Below are 26,482 nucleotides of genomic sequence, written 5' to 3' on the forward strand. Positions count from 1 at the left end.
AAGTTGACATTATTTTAACAATGGGTCATTTGGATGATGTTATAAGTGACCTGTACACTTACTAGTTAGTGCCGTTAAGGGCACAATGGAGGTTCTGGATCCCTATGCATGTTTTGAACATACAGCCTTTGTGCTGCCAGCCGTATGACCACGCGACACTCTTTCTTTGCTTAAAAAATAATTTCATTTATTTCAAAATTGCAAAAAACAACAAATGAAAACAAAACAATCCTGATCTTGTAACTTCGGTGAGTATGGGTGTGAAAATGGAAAAACAATGGACGATCATACAGTCTCAAAAGTCCTCAAAGTGTAGGCACATAAAATGACTTCAGACTGAGCTAAGTGACTCTAATCGTTTAAATGAAACATACAGAAAGTATGCAGAGGTTGATTTAAAGATGATGTGTGTAATTTCTAAGATGTTAAAATACTTTCCATTAGTGTTGAGGAAACCTGTTTGGTCACAGTTTTGCAACACCATTTGGTGGTGCAGAAATCACCCAGTGTAAAGTAAGCAGCATTAATATTCCATAACATGTCAGTTAATTTATATTCATCCAGACTGCACTCTTAGAAAAAAGGTTCAGTGGGGTTCTACATAGAACGATAGGGTTCTTGACTCAATTTTAAAGAACACTTTATGCCAAAAAAGGTTCTATATAAGGAGAAATGTCTTTGCATAATGGTTGCATAATACTTTAATGTTAAATGGGTTATTTAATTTTTGTTCTAGTGATATTTTTTTGAGCTGTTTAATAAATAAAATTTAATTAACATTAAAAATAAATTCAACAAACAAAACAAATGAATTAAAACTAAATGCATAAAATGGTCAGATGATGTGAACCCCTAAAAGCCTGTGAGAACCCTTGTTAAAGGTTCCATATAGAGCCTTTTCTTCTAAGAGTGACATTGTTATATTCCTGTGTAAAACTGTTCAATGGTTTTATATCCTTATTTAACAACAATAAACAAAACATAACCAAAAACGCAATGTTAGCTTAAGTAACTGGCATAATCTATACTATACTATATTATAATAAAACATACAGCAGCAAGTTACTTCTACCTTCCGTTTTCAATGGACATGCAGATCAGACAGTTTCACTTTCACGGTTTTGACAGACGTGTGTAGTGCTATGAAAGGCCTGGCTGGAGGACCTAGACTAGACTTCATGTACAAAATTTGCATAATATTTCCTGTGTATGATATGTCTCATATTTTGTGCCACCTGAGTATTAGAATGATTAAAAAAGCCAATGAACCCAAAGAGATTTATTTGGCACATGCCTTTTAAGAGGTCCAGTCTGCTCAATTTCAAGTGTACAGTTCAGTCTTGAAATTGTAGTTCCTCTTTGGTCAGTGACAGACCAAGCATGAACGAGCAAATAACAGAGCATTTTGTGCTTTTTTTTGTCAAATCTGAAAGTCCATTCACAGTCTTTCCTTTAAGTGCATCTATAAGCTTTCACCAAATCCAACAGCAGTCCTCTACCCTCCAGACATCTTATCAGTTTGGGAGGGCAGACGGAGGCATTCTTCACGACTCAAACTCGCTGTCGCTGCTGACAGAGATGTCTGGTGTGGAGGCCCCAGTTCCCCTCGGACCGGTGCCCGAGCTGCAGACGCTGTTCTCTGGGCTCCCGGGGCGATGCGGGGACGAGCCCTGGAGGTGTGTGTTGTGCTCCGAGGAGGAACATTCGGGAGAACTACCAGAGGGTAGGAGGGAGGAATCCTGCTGCAGTCTGGGGGAAAAATTTTAGATTTTTAACTCCATGCTTGAGATGTAAGTCAACACAAATATATTTGACTGTTCCAAAAGCACCATAAAGATTATGATCACCAATGAAATCGGACAACAACTGTCTCATAAATTTTGTTTCTAAACACTTGACTGTTTTTATAGCAACCGGAGCTTCTAAAAACAGCTACAGTAATGCGATGACTTTACCAATTGGCGATTGGCATTTTTATTTAGGAGGTGGGACTTATTCCACCATATTGTGCATTGCACATTCTCCCATTCATAGAGCTACATGATTCTGGAGAAATTGAGAATCAAAATTTTTTTTCAAACAGATATCATGATTCTCCAACAATTCTAAACTAAACAAAATAACACGTAATTACTTTTTACATGTTATTACATAAATAAAAAATGTTACATACATTGTAAATTAGTAAAAGAAATTTGTAATTTAATTATTTTAAATGGTTAATGGTGAATAAATGAATGAATGATTCAATGACTCACTCATAACCACATAACTCATTACTGGATGAATCAGCGTTTTTGAATGAATCTTTTGAATGAATGATTCAGTGACATACATTATTTAACGGTCACTTGTCACCACCTACTGGTATAACGATGTAATTGATACAATCTTTATTTAAAGGTGCCATCGAACGTTTTTTTACAAGATGTAATATAATCTAAGGTGTCCCCTGAATGTGTCTGTGAAGTTTCAGCTCAAAATACCCCATAGATACTGCCATAATTTTTTTAACTGCCTATTTTGGGGCATCATTAACTATGCACCGATTCATGCTGCTGGCCCTTTAATTGCTCGCTCTCTCCGCCCCCCAGAGCTCTCGACTCTATCGTTGCATAAACAAAGTTTACACAGCTAATATAACCCTCAAAATGGATCTTTACAAAGTGTTCGTCATGGAGCATGTCTAATCGCATAAGTATGGTATTTATTTGGATGTTTACATTTGATTCTGAATGAGTTTGATAGTGCTCTGTGGCTAACGGCTAATGCTACACTGTTGGAGAGATTTATAAAGAATGAAGTTGTGTTTATGCATTATACAGACTGCAAGCGTTTAAAAATGAAAATAGCGACGCTCTTGTCTCCGTGAATACAGTAATAAACGATGGTAACTTTAACCACATTTAACAGTACATTAGCAACATGCTAACGAAACATTTAGAAAGACAATTTACAAATATCACTAAAAATATCATGATATCATGGATCATGACAGTTATTATCGCTCCATCTGCCATTTTTCGCTATTGTCCTTGCTTGCTTACCTAGTCCGATGATTCAGCTGTGCACATCCAGACGTTAATAGGGGCTGCCCTTGTGTAATGCCTTTCATAATGTTGGGAACATGGGCTGGCATATGCAAATATTGGGGGCGTACACCCCGACTGTTACGTAACAGTTGGTGTTATGATGAGATTCGCCTGTTTTTCGGAGGTCTTTTAAACAAATGAGATTTATATAAGAAAGAGGAAACAATGATGTTTGAGACTCACTGTATGTCATTTCCACGTACTGAACTCTTGTTATTCAACTATGCCGAGGTAAATTCAATTTTCAATTCGATGGCACCTTTAAAGTATCAAGTTTCTTTCAAAAGGTGATTTGCTCTATTATGATCGCTACCTTAGACATCAGTGTTTATATCTAAACTATAATCTTTGATCCCACTTTTTTTGTGTGTTTGAATCAAGATCTTTTAACAATTAATCGTGCAGCTCTATTTCTCTGCAATTAATTTCTACAGTGTACCTGTACAGTATGTAAGTTTGTGTACCTGTTTTTAGCAGATGCCGCTCTGTCCCGCTGTCTTCTGTTTTTGAACCAGTTGCCAACCTGTGTGGGAGTGAGACCAGTGGCCTGAGCCAGATGACGCTTTCTGGAGGGGTTTGGATAGGGATCCTGCAGGTACCATTCCCTTAGGAGGCTACGAGTTCGCTCCTGGAAAACACAGAATAAAGATCATTGTTACAAAATACATTCTCTTGCTAACTTCACAGTTACACTAACATTGAAAATGGGATCTGTACAATTTTATAATGTTTTTTTAAGAATCTCTTCTGCTCACCAAGACTTAATTCAATTGATCAAAAATACAGTAATTGTGTAATATTATTATTACTAATATAACTGTTTTCTATTGTAATACATTGTAAAATGTAATTTATTCCCGTGATCAAAGCTGAATTTTCAGAATCATTACTCCAGTCTTGATGATTTGAAGCTCAAGAAACAGTTCTTCTTATTATCACTGATGAAAACAGTTGTGATGCTTCATATTTTTCAGTAAACATTGAAACATTTTCTTTTTCAGGAATCTTTGATAAATAAAAAGCATTTATTTGAAATAGAAATCTTTAGTAACATTACAAATGTCTTTACTGTCACTTTTGAATGCATCTGGGTAAAAGTAATTTCTTTAACCCAAAATTTTCAATTGTACTGTAGGCTATACGTTGAATCACAAATTCATCTGAATTTTTTCAGCTAATTTCTCCAATTAGTTTAAGGCTATTTAATGGGTATCCAGAAAGAATGTTTTACTTTTCCAAGAAGCGCTTTTTTCAGAAATGAACTAACCTTTTTGGCAAACCTTAATGTGAATTTCTCTGTTGTAAGAGTCCTTTAAAAGGCTCAAGAAGGATAATAGCATTATATCTTATTAAAGCACATTTAAAATAATCAGTCTGTTGGGTAAGATGTATTTATAGATCACTATAACCTGGCGAAGCATTTTTATTTGTCTGCTAAAGAGGATCAATCCTGCAGCTCATTTCACCACAAAAATGTTTTGTCTGACAAGAAGTAATAAACTGGTTGTATTTGAGTTAGAAATCAAATAGAGTTGATTCATTGCAATTAGCTTCTCTATATGCATTTGTAGTCATGCAATAGTAGATATTTCAATCATGATGTCCTTGAAAATCCAAGCTAAGAAGGGCAGAAGTTGGTATTAGGCTTAAAGCACTGCTCCTGGATCAGGGCTCCTGAAGTCAATCCCGGTTTGTGTGTTAAGGTGCTAGCCATCAGATCTCATTTACTGTATGCTGGAGTAATCTGTCTGCTGGTCAGTGATTAAGGTTCATTTCCTGCGCTAGTAACTACTAACCACCTTTGTAAAGTGACCCAGCACCCGTCACGCTGCACGGAGACCAATTTAAAATCCTCTTTCCATTGCAATTCACATTCGATCAGTCTGCAAAAACAATGACGGACTCGTTATGAGAGCTTTAGCTGTTAGTTAATCTGAGCACTGGTGTCTGGAACACGGTGAAAAGGTAGAAAGTCATCTGTGCGGAATGAGAGCTTAAATGCCACAGGTGGTCCTCGACTCAAGAGGCTTAAAAACAAGCTGCACACAGACTGACAGCGACGTCTCAATGTGCTGTGAGAGCCCGTGCACTCTATACAATAAGACAAATGGAGACGCTCGGCATGAGATCATAGGTGCAGGAGCTTAATGCCATGTTTACATTGTTGCATCAAGAAAGAAATGTAATTAAGTCCCTATTTGTTTGCACTTTTAAAAGTGAAAATGTAGTTGTGACCCAACATTCTATTTCTACTTAATCAGACCCTTAAAACGACTTTGCTGTTACCTAATGTAGTCAGGCTGATTCAATCAAATTGAATTATATTTTTGATTGTTTCAAAAAAAAATTTTTTTTAGACTTTTTAGTCTTTGAGTTAGCTTTGATGAATGGGTTCTATTGAATATTTAATTTAATTGAACAAATCGCATACATGCCATACGTGTGTGAGTGTGTTCTAGTTAGTCTACTGATGAGTATTTTTCAGTGGCTGATAACAGTAACGAGAGAAGGGTGGCATGTTTTACACAATATTTATACAAAATTCACTATATTAAAAATATTATTTTATTCATTTCACATCATATAAGTATTTGAAAACAGAAATTGTGCATTATCCATTGCCTAGGTTGTATAAACTTACTAAATTAGATATAGTATCACTAGATTGTATCAGTCAAAAGTTTGGACACACTTTGCTGAATTTATGTTTCTTTCGATCTTAAAGATCTTTCAAATGTTTATGTTTGAAATGAGCTTTGTAGAGATTTTGTGTTTCTGAATTTCTATTGAAAACTAAATGTTACTGAAGTGAAAAGTGAAAACTTTTAATACAGTTTAAAAGCACTTCAAGAAGTTGTTTGAGAGGGTTGCAACTATGATAAAATATGAGAGTTTGGATTTGTTTAAAATGTATGGCCACTACATAGGCCTAACACATCTTTTTAAGTGTCATTTCAAAGTTTTTATGACTAAGATTACTGAGCCAGGTAGGCATGGTGTGTGTCCTGACTTTTACTCTTCCTTCATTCATCAATAACTTTACAATGACGTTTTGAATGTTTTTGCCTCACCTTAAAACAGTGTGTCTTCTGCTCGCCGTCCCAGATGGTTCGAGGAAGGGGAAACTTCTTCCGGATGCGGTACTTCTCCACTGGGCCCAACGGTCTCCCCCTCAGGCGCTCCGCCTCGCGGTAGTGCGCGTCCAGCCACAGGTCCTGCAGCTTGGCGTGGGACTCCCGCGTGAAGCGGTGACTCTGTAGGATCTGATAGAGAGCATCGAAATTCCCTCCGTGGAACGCGACGAGCGCGCGGGCTCGCATCACCGACTCGTGACGGTTGAGTAGTTCACCGGCCGAACCGGGCACGGCGGCGGGCAGAGACCATAGGAACCGACCCAAACGCTCGATATCTCCAGTCTCCTCCAGATTCTCACAGACACGAGCCACCTGGTCAGGTGTGAACATCGGGAGAGGAAACATGACTAGGTTTGTATAGTTTGTGAGTGAAAAATTTTCGCGCCTCCTTATATCACCATTGCACGCGAGCAACTGGATCCTCTGAACGAGTCTCTCTGGTCACTGATTCAGTTAAAGTAAAGCGGTACAAACACTCTGATTTACTTGAGGATACACCTGTTATATAATGTACCTCTAGACCGACTGGTTTCTCGGTAGGATCTGGGTGAACTCGCGGAACACCGGCGTCTTCCAGTTCTCGGTGCCGCTTCTAGTAAAGGGGGAGCAGCAGAAGTCAAGCTTATTTATAGAGAGATTCAATTAGCATCTTTGTGCTTGTTTTGAGGGGGATTATACGCCTCGGTCATTAGCCACTTAGCGGGGGGTTGCTGTTCGCGTAAGGGACTGACGAGATGATCAGATTGTTAGACTAACTAACGACAACGACTGACAGCGACTTAATTTCATTCTGCTGGATAAATACAGTAAGAACGACTCATGATGCAGTCAGTGAAAACAGCTCTGGTTTACTGCAAATGATAGTTTTGTCTGCCAATGATGTGAGTTTGAAGTGACTGTAACAAAATATTAACTACTAGTAGCTAAAAGATAATTAAATGTCTTCAAGATGGGGGTAAATATATGCAACACCTAAATTTCAAATTGATGTAAACACCCCTCACTCTTCTTATGTTAGATATCAGAAATACATTAATTTCATTTTGCATTTACACTGTAAAAAAATATTTTCATGATTTATCAATATGTTTTCTTTTGTCAAATCAACTTAGATAACATAATATTTTGAGTTTCTGTTGATTAAACCAATTGCCTTCATTGTATTAACTCAAATTTTTAATTTAAATTAACTCAAAATTTTACAGCAACCAGGTAACTTACTTTTTTAAGTTAAACCAACAGTTCTTTTTTACAGTGTACTAAAAAAGACTTAAAAAGTCTAAAAATTCATATTGCAGCTTAAAAATGTAAAATGTCTGCTGGTATAAAGACATTGATGAACATGTAATGATGTATTACAATGATTTAATATTTAATTATGTATCTGTCTGCCAATCATGTAACTATCAAATGGACTAGTCACTACATGTGACTGTTAAAATAAGAATATACATTTAAAAAAAAAAAAAAAACTATTAAAATCAAATTATATTCATCAATGTTTAGTAATATTCAATCTTTCTATTGATTGTAACCCCCAAAAACCTGCAGCTTTGTTGGGGAAAATTAGTGGAAATTTAATTTAAAAATCAAAACAGTTATACAAATATTATTTTGCACATGTAGGCAAAAATCTGTACTATACCAAAATTGAAGTGTCTTTGAATTTTGATTACATTCATAGTAGATTTTCACACTTTTCTCTTAATAGTTGAGCCAGTTCTGACAATTAGCTGCATTTGTCCTTGTAGCACAGAGTAATGCACTAACCATCTCTGTTGTTGTGGCCTTTCAGAATCTTTTTTTTACTTCTGAGTTGGTGATCAGGCGCTGTACGTGATAAATGGGCTCATGTAGTCAGAAGGTAAATGGACCAAAGGGCTCCGGTGTTGTTGTACCACCTTTAATTGGGATTTCATCAGAGCGAGGCGCTTAGGCCATGGAAATCACTATCGCATGCCGGTCCAAGGAGACGTTTTGAGATGCATGTTGCCTAAATCGCTTCAGAATCCACCACAATCCCGACTGACTAATACCTCCTTAATTAATCTGAACACGTTTATACCGTATCCTCTGTGACCCTGGAGCAGGTCTGAGCGCCTGATGCCCAACACCACCTTGGGCCACCGTATTACAATAATATCCCCTCTCTCCATTCAATCCCTGCGATCTTCTTGCCATTAATCAGTCCTCCAGGAGACAATTTTACTATTAATCCGGTTTAACATAAGCATCTGCCAACAAATTGGTTAAACAAATGGGTAATGACCCTTATTTTTGAAATATGCCTGGCCGAGGCTGATTATAGATGTGTTGTTCTTAAAAATAGAGGTGTGGCAAAGCATAGATCCATTTTCCACAATTCTTCAGTAATCAGAGTTCTTGATGATGATTTAATTAATTTCTGACACCAACTGTGACTACAGCAGGGGGAATAAATTATTGTGTTTTATATATATATATATATATATATATATATATATATATATATATATATATATAAAAATGTTTATATTACACTCTAAAAATGCTGGGTTAAAAATAAGGACAAATCCAGCAATTGTTTTTTTTTGACCCAGTAGTTGGGTTAAATGTTTTACCCAACCTGCTGGGTAGTTTTATTTAACTCAACTATTGTTTAAAAATTACTATACTGTTTGCTTTAAACGAACATAAAATAGGTTGGAGATTAACATTTATTAATATGTTTAATAAATGAACATTTATTAATACGTTTAATGAATACTAATTAAATAATAAACATTTATTAAATTGATTATTAATAAATGTTCACCTTTTGATTATTTAATTCTGTGTCCTAATTCCTAATTCCTCTAATTCTGTGTCAGATTTTTTTTATTTTGGGTTCATTTTAAGCGAGCAATAAACACTGAACCCAGGTTAAAACAACCCAATCGCTGAGTTTGACCATAGTTAACCCCACTTAGGTTGTTTTTTAACCCAGCATTTTTTAGAGTGTATATACACAAACAAATATGCACCTTTAAAAGTTATATATATATATATATATATATATATATATATATATATATATATATATATATATATATATATATATATATATATATATATATATATATATATATATAACTTGTTATCATCATACCCCCCCCTTAGCCCTTAGAATGATGTACATTTCCATAAATAATAATAGGAAAAAATCTCTAATGATGTCATAATGATGTGAACTGTTAAAGAACCAATGAGTGTCTACTGTTTTTTCATACCTTTATCATATATTTTATGTTTTCCAGTCAGCATATTTTAACATTTTTTTTAATTTTGTTACACAATTTCTGCATTTTTAACACACTTTGTCTGATGGAATGTTTAAAATCTTAAAGAAATTCACCTTAAATCACTTGAAATGAAAATTCTGTCATTAATTACTCACCCTCATGTCATTCCACACCCATAAGACCTTCGTTCATCTTTGGAACACAAATTAAGATATTTTTGACGAAATCTTAGATATCTGACTCCTCCATAGACAGCAATTTAACTACCAATTTCAAGGTCCAGAAAGGTACTAAAGACATCGTTAAAATAGTCAATGTGACTGCAGTGGTTCAACCTTAAAGTTATGAAGCGACAAAAATACTTTTTGTGCACAAAAACAAAAATAACGACTTTATTCAACAATATCTTCTCTTCTGTGTCATTCTCGTACGCTGTTTATGTTCAGCACTTCCAGGTTCAACATCAGAGCGCCGACTCATTATTGGCTGGCTCCTGCGTCAGCATCACACGTATGCATCGTGCTGCTCACGTGATCAGCTTTGGCCAATACTGAGCCGCCATTCTGATGTAGAACCTGGAAGCGCTGAGCGTAAACCAATACACACACTCGGATTTCATAAAAAATATCTTAATTTGTGTTCCGAAGTTGAATGAAGGTGTTACGGGTGTGGAATGACATGAAGGGGAGTAGTAAATGACAGAAATGTAATTTTTGGGTGAACTGTTTAAATTTCATAATCACCAGTTTGTTTCTGAACTTTGAATCCTATGAACATTGCCAAATCTTTTTGCCTATCTGAAACATTCTTTGAACTTTGAAACATTCTGCGCTCATTTTGTTCTGGACGAGGTCACAGCATTTTTAAGAGTCAGCTTTTAATTGAGCTGCTGCAGACTGCATATGGCTGACTTAATTGTGCTCTTAGGGCAAATGATGTTAAATCTTCATACGGACTGTTCAATAAAGGTTGCAGTCAGGTGAAGGTCGAGATTTAGAGGGTTTTATCTGAGTACAAAATGATCTGTCTAGATTCACATTGATCTGTCATTATGGGGGGAGGGGGGTCATGTTTGTTGTCATGGAGAACAAAAGCCTTTGTTATGCCTTTCAGTGAGACTACCATTAACATCTGTTACCTGTATTAAATCACCAGCAACAGAGTCATCACAGCTAATACACTTTTACAAGACTATAATATTATTGTTTTCCCTAATTAAAAATACTTAAATAATAATACTCAGTCATTTTATTATTATTACATAAATATATATTTGTATTGCATTTTCAGCAGTTAAACTGCAGTAAAAATGGCAATTGTCTTTTTTTCACATTCTACATATAAATATGAAATTATTATAGTTTGACAATAAATTACTAAGTTACATTAATTCTTATAATTTTTGTTCTTATAAAAATATGAATGTGTATATATAAAATAGTGCTGGGTAGTAACCGATTACAGATTACCAGATTCCAGAAATTAAGTAGTTGTGATTAGATTACATTTTAAAGTAATCAGACTACAGTTCGTTTTTTTATTAATTATATGATTACATGTAATTCTCACAATGGCAGTACATTATTCAATATATTATTGATTCTCTCATACTTCTTTTTTATCTTTTAAATGTTCCTTTCTAAAAAAGCCTACTGCTTATATACATTCAGAAGCTCTTCCAGGTTTGTGAAAATGCACACAGACCAGCTATTAATCACTGAAATCTGAGACCCACAGCATTTCATCACTGTTAATGGTCACATGACATGAGGGTAAACAAATTTAAAAAGTTGAAATAATTTATAGTGTTTTATTTTAAAATTATTTATTTTAATCAAGAAACCGACTACAATTTGTAAGTAATCTACCCAGCACCGTGTGTGGTATGTGTATGTATATATATATATATATATATATATATATACTGTGTATATATATATATTCATTTGTAAAAACTTTTTATGTTTATATGTGTATATTTTTAAATATACAGTCAAACCAAAATTTATTCAGACACCTTGAGCATTTCATTCATTATTACAGTTTATTCACTATAGTTAAAAAAAAATGGTTATAAAATATGACAAGTAACACTTAAGCAAAACATGGTCAGGTCAAAGTGTCTGAATCATTTTTGGTCCCAAATTTTTATCAATTTTACTGGTAGTCCACTGTATGAAGAATTTTTGGGTATAATATGTCACAGTTTACTTTATTTTTCTATCCTCACTTACATAAATGAACTATAGTGTCCTGCACCCACTAGTAAAAATATATATATAAATATATATCTAGTGTCTGTATAATTTTTGTTTGACTGTATATTTAAAATATATACATTTTATTAATTGATTACAGCAAAAAACAGAAGGGGAGAAATTAGCTCAGCGAAAATCATTTTCTCTATTAATCTGACTCTCAGACACAGCTCACACACACACACACACACACACACACACACACACACACACACACACACACACACACACGCAGCATGCAAACAGGTCCAAGCTGTTTTAACACTTTGAGAACAGACTGACTCTGAAATCTGCTTAACCCTTCCCAAGCTTCTACAAGAGGATGAATCATAAGATGAAGAACGGATGTGTGTGTGTGTTTGTGTGTGTGTGTAGCTCACTTATTGACTTGTGGATCGATACTTCTGCCAGTGAATGTAGTTGGAACAGATCAGAGTAAAACACTTTCTTAATTGGCTTGTAATCCAACATTGTTTTCATTCCTTTTAAATTGCAAAACATTATGGCTGATTTGGAAATTTCAAATATGATTGTCCTTCTAAAACTTTAATTTATTCGAAGGTTCTGTGATCACTTTAATAGAGCCTTTGAATTAATTAAAGTGTTCAGTTGTCTGCCAGTTCTAGGTTTGTTTAATATGCAAAACCTTCAAAATAAAATTAAAATATTTTATTTAAATAACTTAAAAAGGTGCATTATCATAAATTAATACAGCTATAGCTGTCATTTCTGTCATTATTTTTTTTTTTGACCAGACCAAACAGATTGCAGTCCCTACAGACAGATTAAAAAATTACAAAATCAATTAAATGCAAATTGTATGCACAATATGCTTATTAATTATATGCTCTTTGTTTCTATCTGTCCACAGCTACGGTTATGATCTGATAAGCCGAGTTCATATATGAAGTGTCTCTTCACATTATTTCCAGTCTTTGCCATGGAACCCCACTTGGCATAATTAATTAGGCTTAAATTCGGCTCCTTCTGCTTAAATGAGCTGTTAACATGGCCAGCGGGCAAAAGCAGCAGGGGTGGGGAATGAAGTATTAACACGGGCCTATAAATCCACACAAACACAGTTAACAAGTAAATGGGTGGAGAACTAATTAGTGTTATCTCCTTATCATGGAGTATCCTCATTTACCCAAGACAAGAGTGACACACAATCACAAAAAATGTGCTTAAGGGGTGCTCTTACTGAAAGACACGCACACACTAATACCCTATTGCAAACAGCTAATTACAAACTAGTTTGCAAATCAATGCGACACTGTTGCTGTATCTCCCCCCTCCCCTCTACAACACGCTGGTGCCATTCGCAAAATAAACGACTGCTCCACTTCCCCTTGTGTTGTTGTGGAGTGGAGGAGAAAAGATAAACTGATTTCCAATCAGCGGAATAGGAAACACACACACATTTGTTTCTCTATCATGGTCAGAACTTTCCATTGACTTGTATTGTCTTTATTATATTTGTATTTTTAGTAAAATACCATATATGTTATTTACGGTTAACTACTGTAATATGCAATGCATTATGGGTATTTTTTATGATATTTACAGTAACTTACTGTATATAAGAATTTACAGTACCAGTTTGGAGCTTTCAGAAAAATATTTCAAACAAGATGGCAGCTTCTCAGTGGCAGGGGAGTGAAGAAAATGAGTGTAAACTTATATAGTTTTTACGCTGGTAAGTTGTCATATGTCATCCCAAACAGGGAATTTACCCCATTTCATGCTTAAAATACCAACATATGTCCAATTTATTGTACGTAGGTCGTAATTTAACCTTCAAATGTTTTCAGTTAAATACTAAAAAGACATCATAATTTTAATGTCTGTAGTGGTGTAGTCCGTAGAGCGTGTGGTACGTGAAATTCGTTTTTAATGTGATCAACCCGGGTTCGATTCCGCCTTAGGCCAAACTTGCTCTTATCCCTTTTCCCATCACCAATCAGAAAGGCATTTATATTTAATAAAAATTAAGAAAACATTTGAAAAGTTTAAATAAAGTGCCTAACAAGTGTTTAACAAGAAAGTATTAGTTGCTGCCAACCATATACTGTAGTAATAATAATGTATATGAAATAAAATGTGCCCTATTATGCTTATTTTGCCACTTCTGTGTCAATTTGTTGGTAGGCTACGTCAATATTTCAGAAAATAGAAATTATATGCTCATTTTCATTTTTTTTGCGGTCTGAAGAGAATCGCGAGATTACGCGAGACTATAAGACAGCAAACACTGGAGCGGATCTGAGTTACCATGGAAACGGGGAAAAGTCAAGCATCAAGACTCCGTCTCACTGTTGTTTTCACTGATTTTTAGGTAAGTTTAGTCCATAAAATCTAGGGGTGTAACGATACGCTCAGGTCACGATACGATACGTATCTCGATACGGAGTTCACGATACGATACGTATCACGATATTTTGAACAAAATGAAACTGAAATTCAAACAAGATTTATTAAAAAAACATGAACAAATTTCAATAATTTTCCTTGTTGTACATACAAGATCACATTTCAATAAAATAAATAAATATAAAATTTTAATAAAAACCTTCTGTATTCAAATTAACAGTTGAATAGGGCTGTCTGTCACTGAAAAAAAAATGTTAAATTTAACATGAACTTAGAATTATGAATAGGGGCCGTTCACATATCGCGTCTAAAAACGCGTGGAAGGCGCGGCCGCACCGCTTCTCCTTCTTTCCAAAGCGCTTGCGCTCCCGTGGCGTCGGTCGTTGCTATGCAACCATGAACTGAGCTCTCTAAGAGGATCAGGATGTTTCTGCAAAGGATAAATGATTTCTAGCCCTTGCATTAGTTTTACTACGAGATATATTGATGGAGATAAGATATAAAAACCACCATGTACAGCTATGATCAGCTGTTCGGCTGAGCTTTTGATGTTTTGTTACGGAAAGGCCATAGCTGATCGGTTGATTCTTGTCACACGACCTGCGGTGCGCTTGCGGCATTCTGAGAAGTTGAGAATTGCACGCGCGTCGCGACCGCGTTGATCCCTTTATGAGCGCGCCTGCCGCGCGGCTACATTTGAAAATAATAACTGACTTGCACGCGGAAAAGACGCAATATGTGAACGGCCCCACAGAACTTCTTAAAGCAAAGCATCGCAAGCGTCTTTTGCTTTTCTGTGAGCACAGCCGTTGCTGTGCACTGCGGTGAAAGAAAGCCACGACGTTTCTCACGCGACCATGCAAGAGACTGACATGAGAAACGTTTAAACCTGCTTGCAAGATTCAATGTGTGCCCGAAACACTTACTGAACTAGAGAGCTGATTGAGACACACCATTTACGATAAATCGTTACACCCCTAATACTTATAGTAATTTAAAAATGTGGTAGCATTGGATCTGGACAGGAAGGATAACTCTGGGAGTTGGAAGGGGTGTGTCGCGATTCTGCCTTCTCACATCGCGATACAGGTTCGTGGACCTGCGTATCGCGATTTCGGTTTCATATCGCATATCGTTACAGCCCTAATAAAATCACACAAATAATATATATAACTGTTCCTGATACCTTTCTTACGTGTAATTGACACACTTCTGTTGAATATTTACTTCAAAGAAATTATTTAGTGTCTTCGAAAAAGTCCGTTAGCAACTCAACCGTCAGAAGCGGTTGGCTAACTAACTATATTTTGAGCCCCTGTTTAATAAAAGTTTGGACTTTTAATCGCATCCTTATGTGTAGATGAGATGTTATAATAGTTTTGTAAAGGTTTTGCTGGCAAATTGTTAATGGATGATAGTAAATAAATTTATTTAACCTAAAAGTTGCTGTACCGTTAATCGGTGACGTCAGTTAACGTTACATGGAGCGCGAAAATTAACTGAAACTATTTCATATGTTTTGATCTCTAATGGTAAACAAATATGGATAAATAATGTTCTGCAATTTCAGGGGAGACAGAAAACCCCCATCTACAACAAAGGGGAAGAAGACAGGAGGAGGAAACACAGGTGAACTGAGAAAGCTCATTAAATACTTTAAAGTGCATTTATTCCACAATATATCTAACCTATATCACCATGCATCTACAGTTTTCTTTTGCAAAATTATATATTTTTAATTTATTACTTAAGTCTTTGACATCCAAACGTAAGTGACACTACATGTACAGTACTGAATTCTACATCTAAAAATATACATTTTGTTATCTTAAGTAATATATATATATATATATATATATATATATATATATATATATTATTATTCTTTCCACCTCTGCTCTAGCTTGGTTCCTTGTAATAAACCTGGCATTTTATACTAAATATTGTTGGCTCTGTGACAAATTGCATGTTGTGTTCCTAGATCCTTCCATGAGGATGGCCTCCTGCACCGCAGAGCTGAGCGACCTCCTGTCAAAGGCCATGAACCAGATGACTATAGTAAGCAAAACCTCAATCATTCAGTACACTACTGTTGAAACTACTGTTTTTACATGTTTTTAAAAAAAGAAGTCTCACATTTTAAAATCATTAACCCCGGGTTGTTTCAGTGAGATTGTCCTTGAAAGGCCTGTAGGCTTAAACGAGGTAACATAGGTGACAAATATAATGTTATAATGCTTGTAGTTGTAATCATTTATTTAAAGGGATAGTTCACCCAAAAATGAAAATTTGATGTTTATCTGCTTACCCCCAGGGCATCCAAGATGTAGGTGACTTTGTTTCTTCAGTAGAACACAAATGATGATTTTTAACTCCAACCATTGCTGTCTGTCAGTCTCATAATGCATGTCAATGGCAACACAATCTATAAGAGTAAAAAAACATGCATAGACAATTCCAAATTAAACCCTGCGCTCGCGACAACACATTGATGTCCTAAGACACGAAATGATCTTGGTCTGTGTGCTTAGCAAGGTCTGATCGCGCTCTGACAACAAAAGTGATGTGTCGCGCTTATACTTAAATGAGTGCGAGACATCACTGCCGTTGTCAGAGCGCGATCAGACCTAACAGACACTAAGCGAGTGCTGAACGCAGTTGGACATAGTGTTTTAGAGGTAAAAAATTATATAAATACTGTTTGGTTTCTCGCACAAACCGATCGTTTCGTGTCTTAGGACATCAATGTGTCGTCACGAGCCGCAGGGTTTAATTTGGATTTGTCTATGCATGTTTTTTACTCTTACAGATTGTGTTACCATTCACAAGCTTCATACCGCTGACAGACTGCAACAGTTAAAAATCATTTGTGTTCTACTGAAGAAACAAAGTCACCTACTTCTTGGATGCCCTGGGGGTAAGCAGATAAACATCAAATTTTCATTTTTGGGTGAACTATCCCTTTAACAATTATGATAACAGGATATCATGATCATTAATCTATTTTATTGTATTTCTCTTTGTCTGTTTGTAGTTATGTTTGCTAGTGAGACAGACGCCATACTGTTCCACTCAAAGGTATTTATTTATTTGTTTGTACACATGTATGTATTTTTTTATTTTTTTACTTAAATACTTTTTACTTATAAATGCTGACTGTGGTTCGGGGGTTGACAACTTTAAGCATGTAAGTTATTTTCGACAGAAATTTGGCCAGCTTACTCATTCCTCATACTCTATGCCTCTAATATGTTTGAATTATATCACCAATGCGATATCAGGGGATAAAGATATTATTAGAGTTCTTAAAATTATGTTTACTCTTGTTACCAGATAAGACGTAATCTCTAGCGTTTGGTGCTCAGATTCTTCAGGACAAGCCCTTGATGCAAAACACACTCAGTACTTTTACATTGCTGAAATAATACTCAATTACAAGTAAGAGTACTGGTGTCAAAAAGTACTCGAGTAAAAGTACAAATTACTCTTCTCAAAAACTACTCAAATTACTAATTTTTTTTAGCCGGCGATATCTTCGGAACACAAATTAAGATAATATTGATGAAATCTGAGGGTTTCTGAACCACTCATAGGCAGCAACATCATTGCACCTTTTGAAGTCCAGAAAGGTACTAAAGACATCGTTCAACATTAAATATAAAACGTTAAACGTTATTTGAAATTATTTAAAAAATGAAGACACTTTAAATGTGAAATTACACCCACCAGTAGGTGGCAGCAAATCAGTGTTAATGAGCAAGTCATTGAGATTCGATTAATTCAAACAGCTGATTAATTCGGGAAGTGTTGCTCAAGAGACACAAAACAATGCTGTGGACTTTGGTTGGAGCTATTTTCATTGTCGAAATAGAGTGAAACAGGCGATTTGGTGAATAAAATGTAAGTCGCTTGTTATTAAGTTCTTGTTCATTAAATTGTACGCTTTATAAAATCAATATTACGTTTGTAATCATGCTGATATTAGGAGAAAAACGGTGCTTTGTGTAATATTGGTTACCTATATTTAATTATATAAATATAAAAGATGTACAGGGGCATTTTTGCCCCTTATCTTGAATTCTGGGGGCATTCTAAAGGCTTTTTAATGGACTAAATCACACAGTGAAAGCGTACACTATAATATGCAGCACATTCACCAGTCTTAGATTACGTCACATAGTTCATGCATGCACTCAATGGGTGTGTTTTTGTTTGTTTTTTCTAAAGTGAGGGACATACATATAATTTCACATCGTTAAGTCAACAATTATGATGTCATAGATAATATATCGCACACCCTACAGCACTGGCCCGATTGGGCAAGTGACCGTTCCGTCTACTGTCCCGTGCGTCGTTAAAACGGGCCATCGGGCAGTCCTTAATGTCGAGCCTTGAATAATCATACGACTAAAGCTAAATGTGATATCTTTGCGCATGATTTTTGATTTTGAGGAGCACATTTTTTATGAAACCTAAGAGGTTTCTTTCCATCCATCCCAAATCCATTCCTCTGAAACTTAAAAGATAAAAAAAAAAAAAAAATGTCAAAGGCATCTTAAAAATAATCAACTGAGCGGTCTAATCAACTCGATTTATTATTTTTATGATGCCTTTATTACATTATTTTTTTTTTTTTAGTTTTAGAGGAATGGATTTCAAAGCTATACTATTCAAACAGTACACTACTGGGAATAACTGCTGTTGCACAAGTTGTTACCTCCTCTCTTCATGAACAAATTTAGATTAAATAAACTCATGACCATTTCTCACACATTTTCTTGTTTTGTTTCAGATCCGCCAACAGTTGTTTACCAGTATGGAGACCAGCCAAGACCAACTGGGAGGTTTTGTTCATGCTTTTTATTGCGCATTGTCATGATCTCTGCTTTGATTTGTTATGAATCCAGGTCTCTTTTTTTATGTTGCATCATGATAAATAAAATGGATGAAATTGATTGTAACAGTGAATAAAAAATATATTGATATACATGGACTCAAGTCACTTATTTGGAATTATTAAATTCTGTAGCATACATGTAAAATAAAACTAAAATAAATTACAGTAAAATTACTGTAATATTATACTGTAAAAATAAGTTACGGTAAGGGCATCATACTGTAAAATGAAATTGCGGTAAGGGCATCTTACTGTAAAATGAAATTGCAGTAAGGGCATCATACTGTAAAACACATTTACAGTTAAGCTACTGTAAAGGGGCAGTTACAGTAACTTACTGGCAATAGTGCTGCCAATAAGTTACCGCAAAAATACAATAAAAAGTCTAACAGTGTGGGGTCAGTATTTATTTTTACTCTTATTCGTACATTTTATTGTTTATATTACATTTTATTCAAGGACGTATAAAAAATTATCAATGTTATATATTATTCTATTTCAAATAAATGCTTTTTTGAACTTTCTATTTATGAAATAATCCTAAAAAATTCTGACATAATAATATAATATTATTTCACAATATTACTGTTTTTACTGTATTTTCGATCAAATAAATACAGCTTTGGTGAGCAGAAGAAAATTCTTTCAAAAACATTAAAAAATCATACCGACCCCAAACTTTCAAACAGTAGTGTATATCACTTATGACCACTCAAAAGATCAACAAAAGTGATAAAGATGATGGATGGATGGATGGATGGATGAATGGATGTATAGATAGATAGACAGATAGACAGACAGACAGACAGACAGACAGACAGACAGATAGATAGATAGATAGATAGATAGATAGATAGATAGATAGATAGATAGATAGATAGATAGATAGATAGATAGATAGACCTACATTTTCTGTAATAACTCCTCAAAACCTTACATTTGCATATTATGAATATTTCCTCTTGTCTGACAAGTTTGTTATCATTACCTTTTCTTGACCTCTAAAGTGATATCTGATCAAGGCATAATAGCAGTTATGGCTTGCAGAGCTTATTGAAGCTTAGTAAAAAATCATTTCAATCTTAGATTGTGTGATATAACAGGTGTTACTGGAGTTGTTTAGGAATTCTAAAGGGCTTATCCTGAGGGCTTATTCTCACCTAATACTTTAATACTCATTAAGGCCTGCCTCTGTGACTTCCACCATACATCCTGATCTGCTACACAAGCCCCACCCACACCGACCTGTCCATCTCAGCCCGCTGCCTAATACATTGCCTAAACTAAATGTGTGTGTGTGTGTGTGCGTATATATATATATATATATATATATATATATATATATATATATATATATTTCTTACTGTATTAAAATCCTTTATTTTTCTTTCAGGCATGCATCACTATGTTTTTGTGGTGTAAATTTGAATTTCAGGTTACTCAAGATGTTTTTTTTTTTTTTTAAGTTATTTGATACAAAAAATATTCCTGCAGACAACAGACAAGAAAAAAAAAAAAAAAAAAAAAAAAAAAAAAAAAAAAAAAAAAGAGTACTGACAGAAAGCCATGTTACTCGTACTGATCTGATCAAACCTCTAACACTATGTATTAAACTGCAGTGTGTAACTTATCCGGCAGCATTTGTGCTCCAGGCATGAATGATTCCTCAAATCACGTGTCTCGCTGAGATGTGGGTGATACTTTTAAGTGACTGTTAACTGACTTGAATTATGATTTTTACAAAACAAAAAATCAACAGTTAGTTCAAAAAAATTAAAGTGTCAGTTTCCCTGGCGCTAATGTTTCATTTATACAGTATATGTCTAAGAGAGAGAAAGAGATGGTGTTTCTTGTCATAAACTTCTTTACATCATCCTCTGCATTCTTCGTTCACAAAATAAAACCACAGCGCTCTAACCCTACTTTAAAGTGTTTTCATTTAAGCGTTGCGTCATGTACTGTACGCACCTGGGCGTCCATCTGTTTATGTGTAAAATCCGATGAAGCCAAGGCTATAATGCTGCTGGACTGCTCTCCTGTGTCACTCCTGCTGTTTTAGTGTCGTCTTTCATTAGAGCTGCCCTACACACGATCACAGTATTAGCAGGATCGGTTTAAAACACCGGCAGCCAAAGCATCCAATGACACATGTCTCACTGCCCTACTGAGATGCCTGGTTTGATTAGGTGAGACAGACAGTGTGGACTTGATGTTGTGTAACATGGTTGAACTGCAAGGGAGGTTATAGGTTTTTATTAGATGATAGACAAGATAGATAGATAGATAGATAGATAGATAGATCAGACAGAAGTTGCTGTTTGCTTAAAAGTCTATATGATTGGATCATTATTGCAGTGATTGTTTCTAGAATGTTATATGTTTGGGAACAGTTTTTTAACCCTAATTGATGGAGTGTGTAGTTTTTCTATTCTTAAACAACCATGTAGGAAGAAACATAGCCATATTCCAGGATGACAAAGTCAAGATTCATCAGGCTCAAATTGTGAAAGAATGGTTGGGAGGGAACATGAAGAATCATTTTCACACATGAATTGGTCCAGACCTTAAATTCATTAAAAGTCTTTGGGATGTGCTGGAGGAGACTTTACAGAGTGCTCACCTCTTGCATTGTCAATACAAGATCTTGACCAAAAATTTTCGCACCTCTTGATGGAAATAACATCACAACATTTACTTCCATCAAGAGGTGCATCAATTTTTGATGATAGATAGATAGATTTGTTAATTTACTTAACTAAGTTAAGTAGATTTCACTTAATTCCATGTGTAAAATTTACTTTAAAAATATTCATGCAAAAACTTACAGTTTTTATTGTGCAGAAATGATGTGCAGCTGGTTGCAACAAACCCTTTATTTAAAGTCCCCCTGTGGTGAAAATCAAGTTTTTAATGTTGTTTATATGTCTATGTGGCATTTAATATGCTTTAAGACAAACCATGTACAAATTCATAAGTCAACACCATTGCTGAGTATTTTCTCTTTAAAACTGGAGTGGAAAATAGACAGTCTCAAACCCGCAGTTTGAAATCACTGGTGTTTCTGATGTCACAAACTACCTTGTAACCAATCACGTCAACGTGCCGGCGGGCTTTAGCATATCATTAACTGACCACGCAAAGTAGTAGAAAAGGTTATCCTGGAATATTTTTCTGTTGATATGAAAAATTGTGTAGATTTAGCAATATAGTGGGTGTATGGTGTATATTACGATGTTATGATCAACTATATGCCCTTCTCCACTGACGTTGTTGTTCAACTGACGAGTTGTTCAAAGCGTTTCTAAGGATACTGACTGTTGAAGGCAGCTGTCTGACTTGTGAATGTGAACATGGTTTGTGTAACATTAGCAACACATTATTAGGTGTTTGATAACATAGTCAAGTAAAACCATAATCATATTAATTACCGTTATGTGTCCAGCATTGTAAAAAGCGATACCTCAGTAAGTTGACCGAGTGGATCTCGTCTGAGCTCATGCATGGAGGCGGGACTAATTATCATATTCATAGATCCGTGTATATTAAATGAGGCAAGGGTGTAGTTACATTCAAGCTATTTTAATGGATTAAGATTTTTTTTTTCATAAAATTTTTTTTTTTAAATATGTAATGTTGGTGATCAAAGATGAGTTTTAAGCGATAAAATGATTGACTGCAGGGGGACTTTAAGAAAACCCTTTGCAAAATAATACCCATATAATTATAACTAAGGGTTTCTTAACTAAAGGGGTTTGTTATAGCTGGTCAGTGGGCTTTAATTTTGTAGTGTTGACACCCACTTGTGCTTTAACTAGCAGCGACTGGCATCAGCCTCCTGCCCAATCTGTGTTTACTGGAGTCAGTAACAAAATCTGCTCACACTCTCGTGAGTTGCGTGTGATGAGAAACAAATCGGTCAACCGGATGGGGATGCTCAGCCCAAAGCCCCTCACGAGGCCCAGCTGTCTGAGGTGCACGGGGAGCGCCTGCCCTTCTCTCCTGGCTCAGGTTGGCTAATCTCAGGCCTGCCTCCCTCCTGCTAGTGCTGCTGCTAATTGCTTGTGTCGTAAAGCTCTGTGACCCAAATAAGCCTTGCTCCCCAAAGCTTCTGGGATAAGCCCCACTTTACCTCACCAAACCTGCTTAATAAAACTTCTTATCCACACCAACCCCTCACCCATCATGCCTTCTGCTTCCTCTCCCACATTTCTTTAGGCTATAGAGAGAGAGAACGAGGCTCAATGCAAGAATGTACAGAAAATAGCAGAGGTTAATGGATGTTACGTTTCAGAGACAACGCAGAGGCGTTGGGCATAGAGCATCTGAGTTCTGTGAATGGCTTTAGATTAAATGCTAATAATTTGACTCATACCTTAGTTGCCATAATTTCAAGATCTCAACTAGTAAAACAAATGCCTTATTTTGCTGGAAATGTGTAATTTTATGAATCTCTGAATTTTTTGTTGTGCCATCATTTAAAAAGAACCAGAAATCCAACAGATCTGCATCCAACAGTATGAACATTACAAATAGAATTTCTGAATTGTCTCGTAATTACAGTTATTCCAACATGACTTGAATGTTCCATTATGCTCTGCGAAGTTCAAACATAGTGTTATAAAAATGCTATTGAAATGTAAATTACAACAGTACAAGCATTGCCATTTGTGAATTTAAAACGGTTGTCAATATTGTACTACAGTGCAAATTTGTCTCTCCAGTTATGTTTGTGTCTTTACAATGAGATTTGAATAATTAAGATCATAATCATAATATAAATCATATGAAGCACAATATTTTAGTTCTGTGGTTGGCATGTTAATGTGGAATCCCATTTCTGCCACATAAGAATTAAAAAAAAAAAAAAAAAAACATAATTAAGTTGAAATTACTTGAAATACCAAGTCATATTTATGAGATGAAGAGTCGAAATTATTACATAATAAATAATTCGAGATTAATGTCATAATTTTGACTATCACTTAATTTTGACTTTTTCAAAATTACAATTTAGTAGCCTATGTCATTATGACTTAGCCTAGTATGTCAATAATTACCATTTTTGTCATAATTTCGACTCTCATCATTTTGACTTTTATGCTAGTACATAAGCTAACTAAAAAAAAACAATAAGAATGAGAAATGCTTGATTTCACAACCTATATCTATAATTATGACAGTCAAAATCACAACTTAGAATGTCATAATTATGACTTTTTTCATAATTATAACTACTATGCCATAATTTGATAACTTTTTATGTAATGCTTTTTACCTTCTATATCACAATTAAGATTTACCAAAGCATTTTTTATGTGGCAGAAATTTTTACACGCGTTTAAGTGAACTGAAATAAACTCAGTTTGTTTGCGCTCCCCTCAGCATGGGGTATATGTTGCGTGTAAATGCGTAAACGCTCTGGCAGTGATAGATAGTCTGAGGCAGATCTAATCAGAGGAGGTGAAGAACATAACCTTATGACACACAGACACAAATCCACACACGAAGACAAACACGTGTCTCACTTTGGCTCAAGTCAAACATTTTCACCGATTTTCTCTCCTCGTAGGCTATTTATTTTTTCTTTACACACTCTCCTCAGCCAAACAGAACATAAAGGAATGTGCTGTAAGTGACCGTTTTTTTTTATGACTGTAGGCTACCTCTTGATCTTTAAATGAACAAATTCATATTTGAGGTTTATATGAATTTACTTTGCTGACACAAACATTACATGTTCTCTTCTCAGTAAGAGTAATCCAGAAGCTGGAGAGAAAATGTCGGTTTTACCTTCAGTCGCTGTAGTGTAGCTTTGGATAAAAACACAATTAACATCCCACAGGTGATCTGAAGTGTGAGGACTGGTTTTAGGACGCCGTTACACCTGAAGCACAGCTGGAGTGACGGTTGTTTCCCACCTCACACTCGCGCCCCCTTCTGGTTCATTGCTGCAATGACATGCTATGAATGAAAATGCGTTTATTAGTGTGTGGACTTCAGGCTAATAAATTTATATTTACAATGTATGCCATACAAAAGAGTCAGTGTACCAACACAAACGTGAACCATGACATTTTATTACATTAAATGGGAATGAAATGCAGCATTTATTTTTTGCCTATATACCTTATTCACAGCAGCGCCATCTTTCATTTTTAACGAGAATGAAAACGAGGCTGTGAGGGGTTGACGACACATCTCTTTAGTTAGTTGTACTGTTATTTAATGTGTTTTTGATTGTTCTGTTTACGAAACACTGAAAAATGATCTTTCCAAGAAATAGGCTATCCAGTTGACTAAAAACTAAGTACAGACAACACGAGCTGACAACAGGAGCTTTATGAAGCTTTTCACAGCGGATGCCATTGAAAACAGACAAGTCTATCTCTCACAGCCTCGCTTTCAAACCTGTCATGGTGGCACTGCTCTTACAGTATTTCACAATTGCTAAAACACTAAACACCATTCTCTGAACCCAATGCTCAGTGGCCTAAACCCATTTGTCGAATCAGTCACTTTGTAGGCAAAACCTTAAACAAGTTCAGGTAGTTAAGACACTGTTTGCAAATCTCATCCACTCTTTTTGCAAAACTCTAAACACATTCTTACTCACTAAAACACATTCTGCACTGTGTTGCAAAATGGTAAATACATGTGGCTAAAGTTAAACACAACTACAACACAGTTGTCATCCTTTAAACACAATGACTCAAAATTATTCACACTTATTTCTAATGATGTGATCAAATCAACTGTATAAAATATAGGTCAGTTCAGAGTGCACAGGTGACACAGGTGCTGAATGATCATACCAACAATAGATGGAAACAATCTGAAAAGTAGAGGAGGAAGAGTATGTGTAAGAGGATGATGAGGAGAAAGAGCAAGGGGTGTGGAGACAAGGCTGTCAAGGCTGGATCCGGCACAGCTTTTTCCCTTTGCCTAGCAAGAGACGGCATTGCCTGTGATGTGGAAAATGTCCTCAACAATATTCAATAATATTCAACAATATTATTGATCTGACAGTACTGACATTATAGGATGAGAACTGAACTAAGCTAGCCTAGATGATGACATCACTGTTTTCTGCAGAACTGCTTTATAGAGGAAAATAATTACAGTAATTTACATAATAATTGATGGTCTTTACAATGTAAGTGAATCAACACTGAACTGACTTCAGCTGAACAATGACACTATTTTCTTTTAGAGCTGTACAGCCAAAATGAACCCTTTTTGCATTACTGATCATCATGTACCTGTTATCACTGTAAAGCTGCTTTGACTATACTATACTATACTAGACTAGACTAGACTATGACTATACTATACTAGACTAGACTAGACTAGACTATGACTATGACTATACTAGACTAGACTAGACTAGACTATGACTATGACTATGACTATACTAGACTAGACTAGACTAGACTAGACTAGACTATGACTATACTATACTATACTAGACTAG

The 26,482-nt window shown here is 35.4% G+C and overlaps 1 protein-coding gene across 5 annotated transcripts; it reads right to left on the reverse strand.

Annotated features, from left to right (window-relative positions):
- Nucleotides 1-165: 165 nt before the first annotated feature.
- six7 (SIX homeobox 7) lies at nucleotides 166-24,958 on the reverse strand. Of its 5 annotated transcripts, none has more exons than XM_048185521.1 (5): nucleotides 24,802-24,958; nucleotides 6,741-6,818; nucleotides 6,164-6,538; nucleotides 3,557-3,720; nucleotides 166-1,749 (listed from the first exon to the last, which is right to left on the reverse strand). In XM_048185521.1, exons 1-5 carry the CDS (start codon nucleotides 24,844-24,846, stop codon nucleotides 1,545-1,547), a joined length of 867 nt encoding a protein of 288 aa, XP_048041478.1. In that variant the 5' UTR covers nucleotides 24,847-24,958; the 3' UTR covers nucleotides 166-1,544. The 5 variants fall into 5 exon arrangements, with proteins under 5 accessions (XP_048041478.1, XP_048041481.1, XP_048041482.1 ...); XM_048185524.1 differs by lacking the exon at nucleotides 6,741-6,818 and adding an exon at nucleotides 20,980-21,093 and having other exon boundaries at nucleotides 24,802-24,939; XM_048185525.1 differs by lacking the exons at nucleotides 6,741-6,818; nucleotides 24,802-24,958 and adding exons at nucleotides 20,980-21,093; nucleotides 21,837-21,853.
- Between the last annotated feature and the right edge of the window lie 1,524 nt (nucleotides 24,959-26,482).

The sequence above is a fragment of the Megalobrama amblycephala genome, linkage group LG3 (assembly GCF_018812025.1).
Source record: "Megalobrama amblycephala isolate DHTTF-2021 linkage group LG3, ASM1881202v1, whole genome shotgun sequence".
Classification (NCBI taxonomy): domain Eukaryota; kingdom Metazoa; phylum Chordata; class Actinopteri; order Cypriniformes; family Xenocyprididae; genus Megalobrama; species Megalobrama amblycephala.

What these genes read in the sequence shown, in the direction of transcription:
- six7 (XM_048185521.1), bottom strand. Translation starts at nt 24,846, where the DNA reads ATGTTAATTGTGTTTTTATCCAAAGCTACACTACAGCGACTGAAG. An exon ending in AGAAACCAGTCGGTCTAGAG is followed by an intron (nt 6,539 to 6,740) that starts GTACATTATATA and finishes ACACCTGACCAG; the next exon opens with GTGGCTCGTGTCTGTGAGAA. An exon ending in AGAAGACACACTGTTTTAAG is followed by an intron (nt 3,721 to 6,163) that starts GTGAGGCAAAAA and finishes TGTGTTTTCCAG; the next exon opens with GAGCGAACTCGTAGCCTCCT.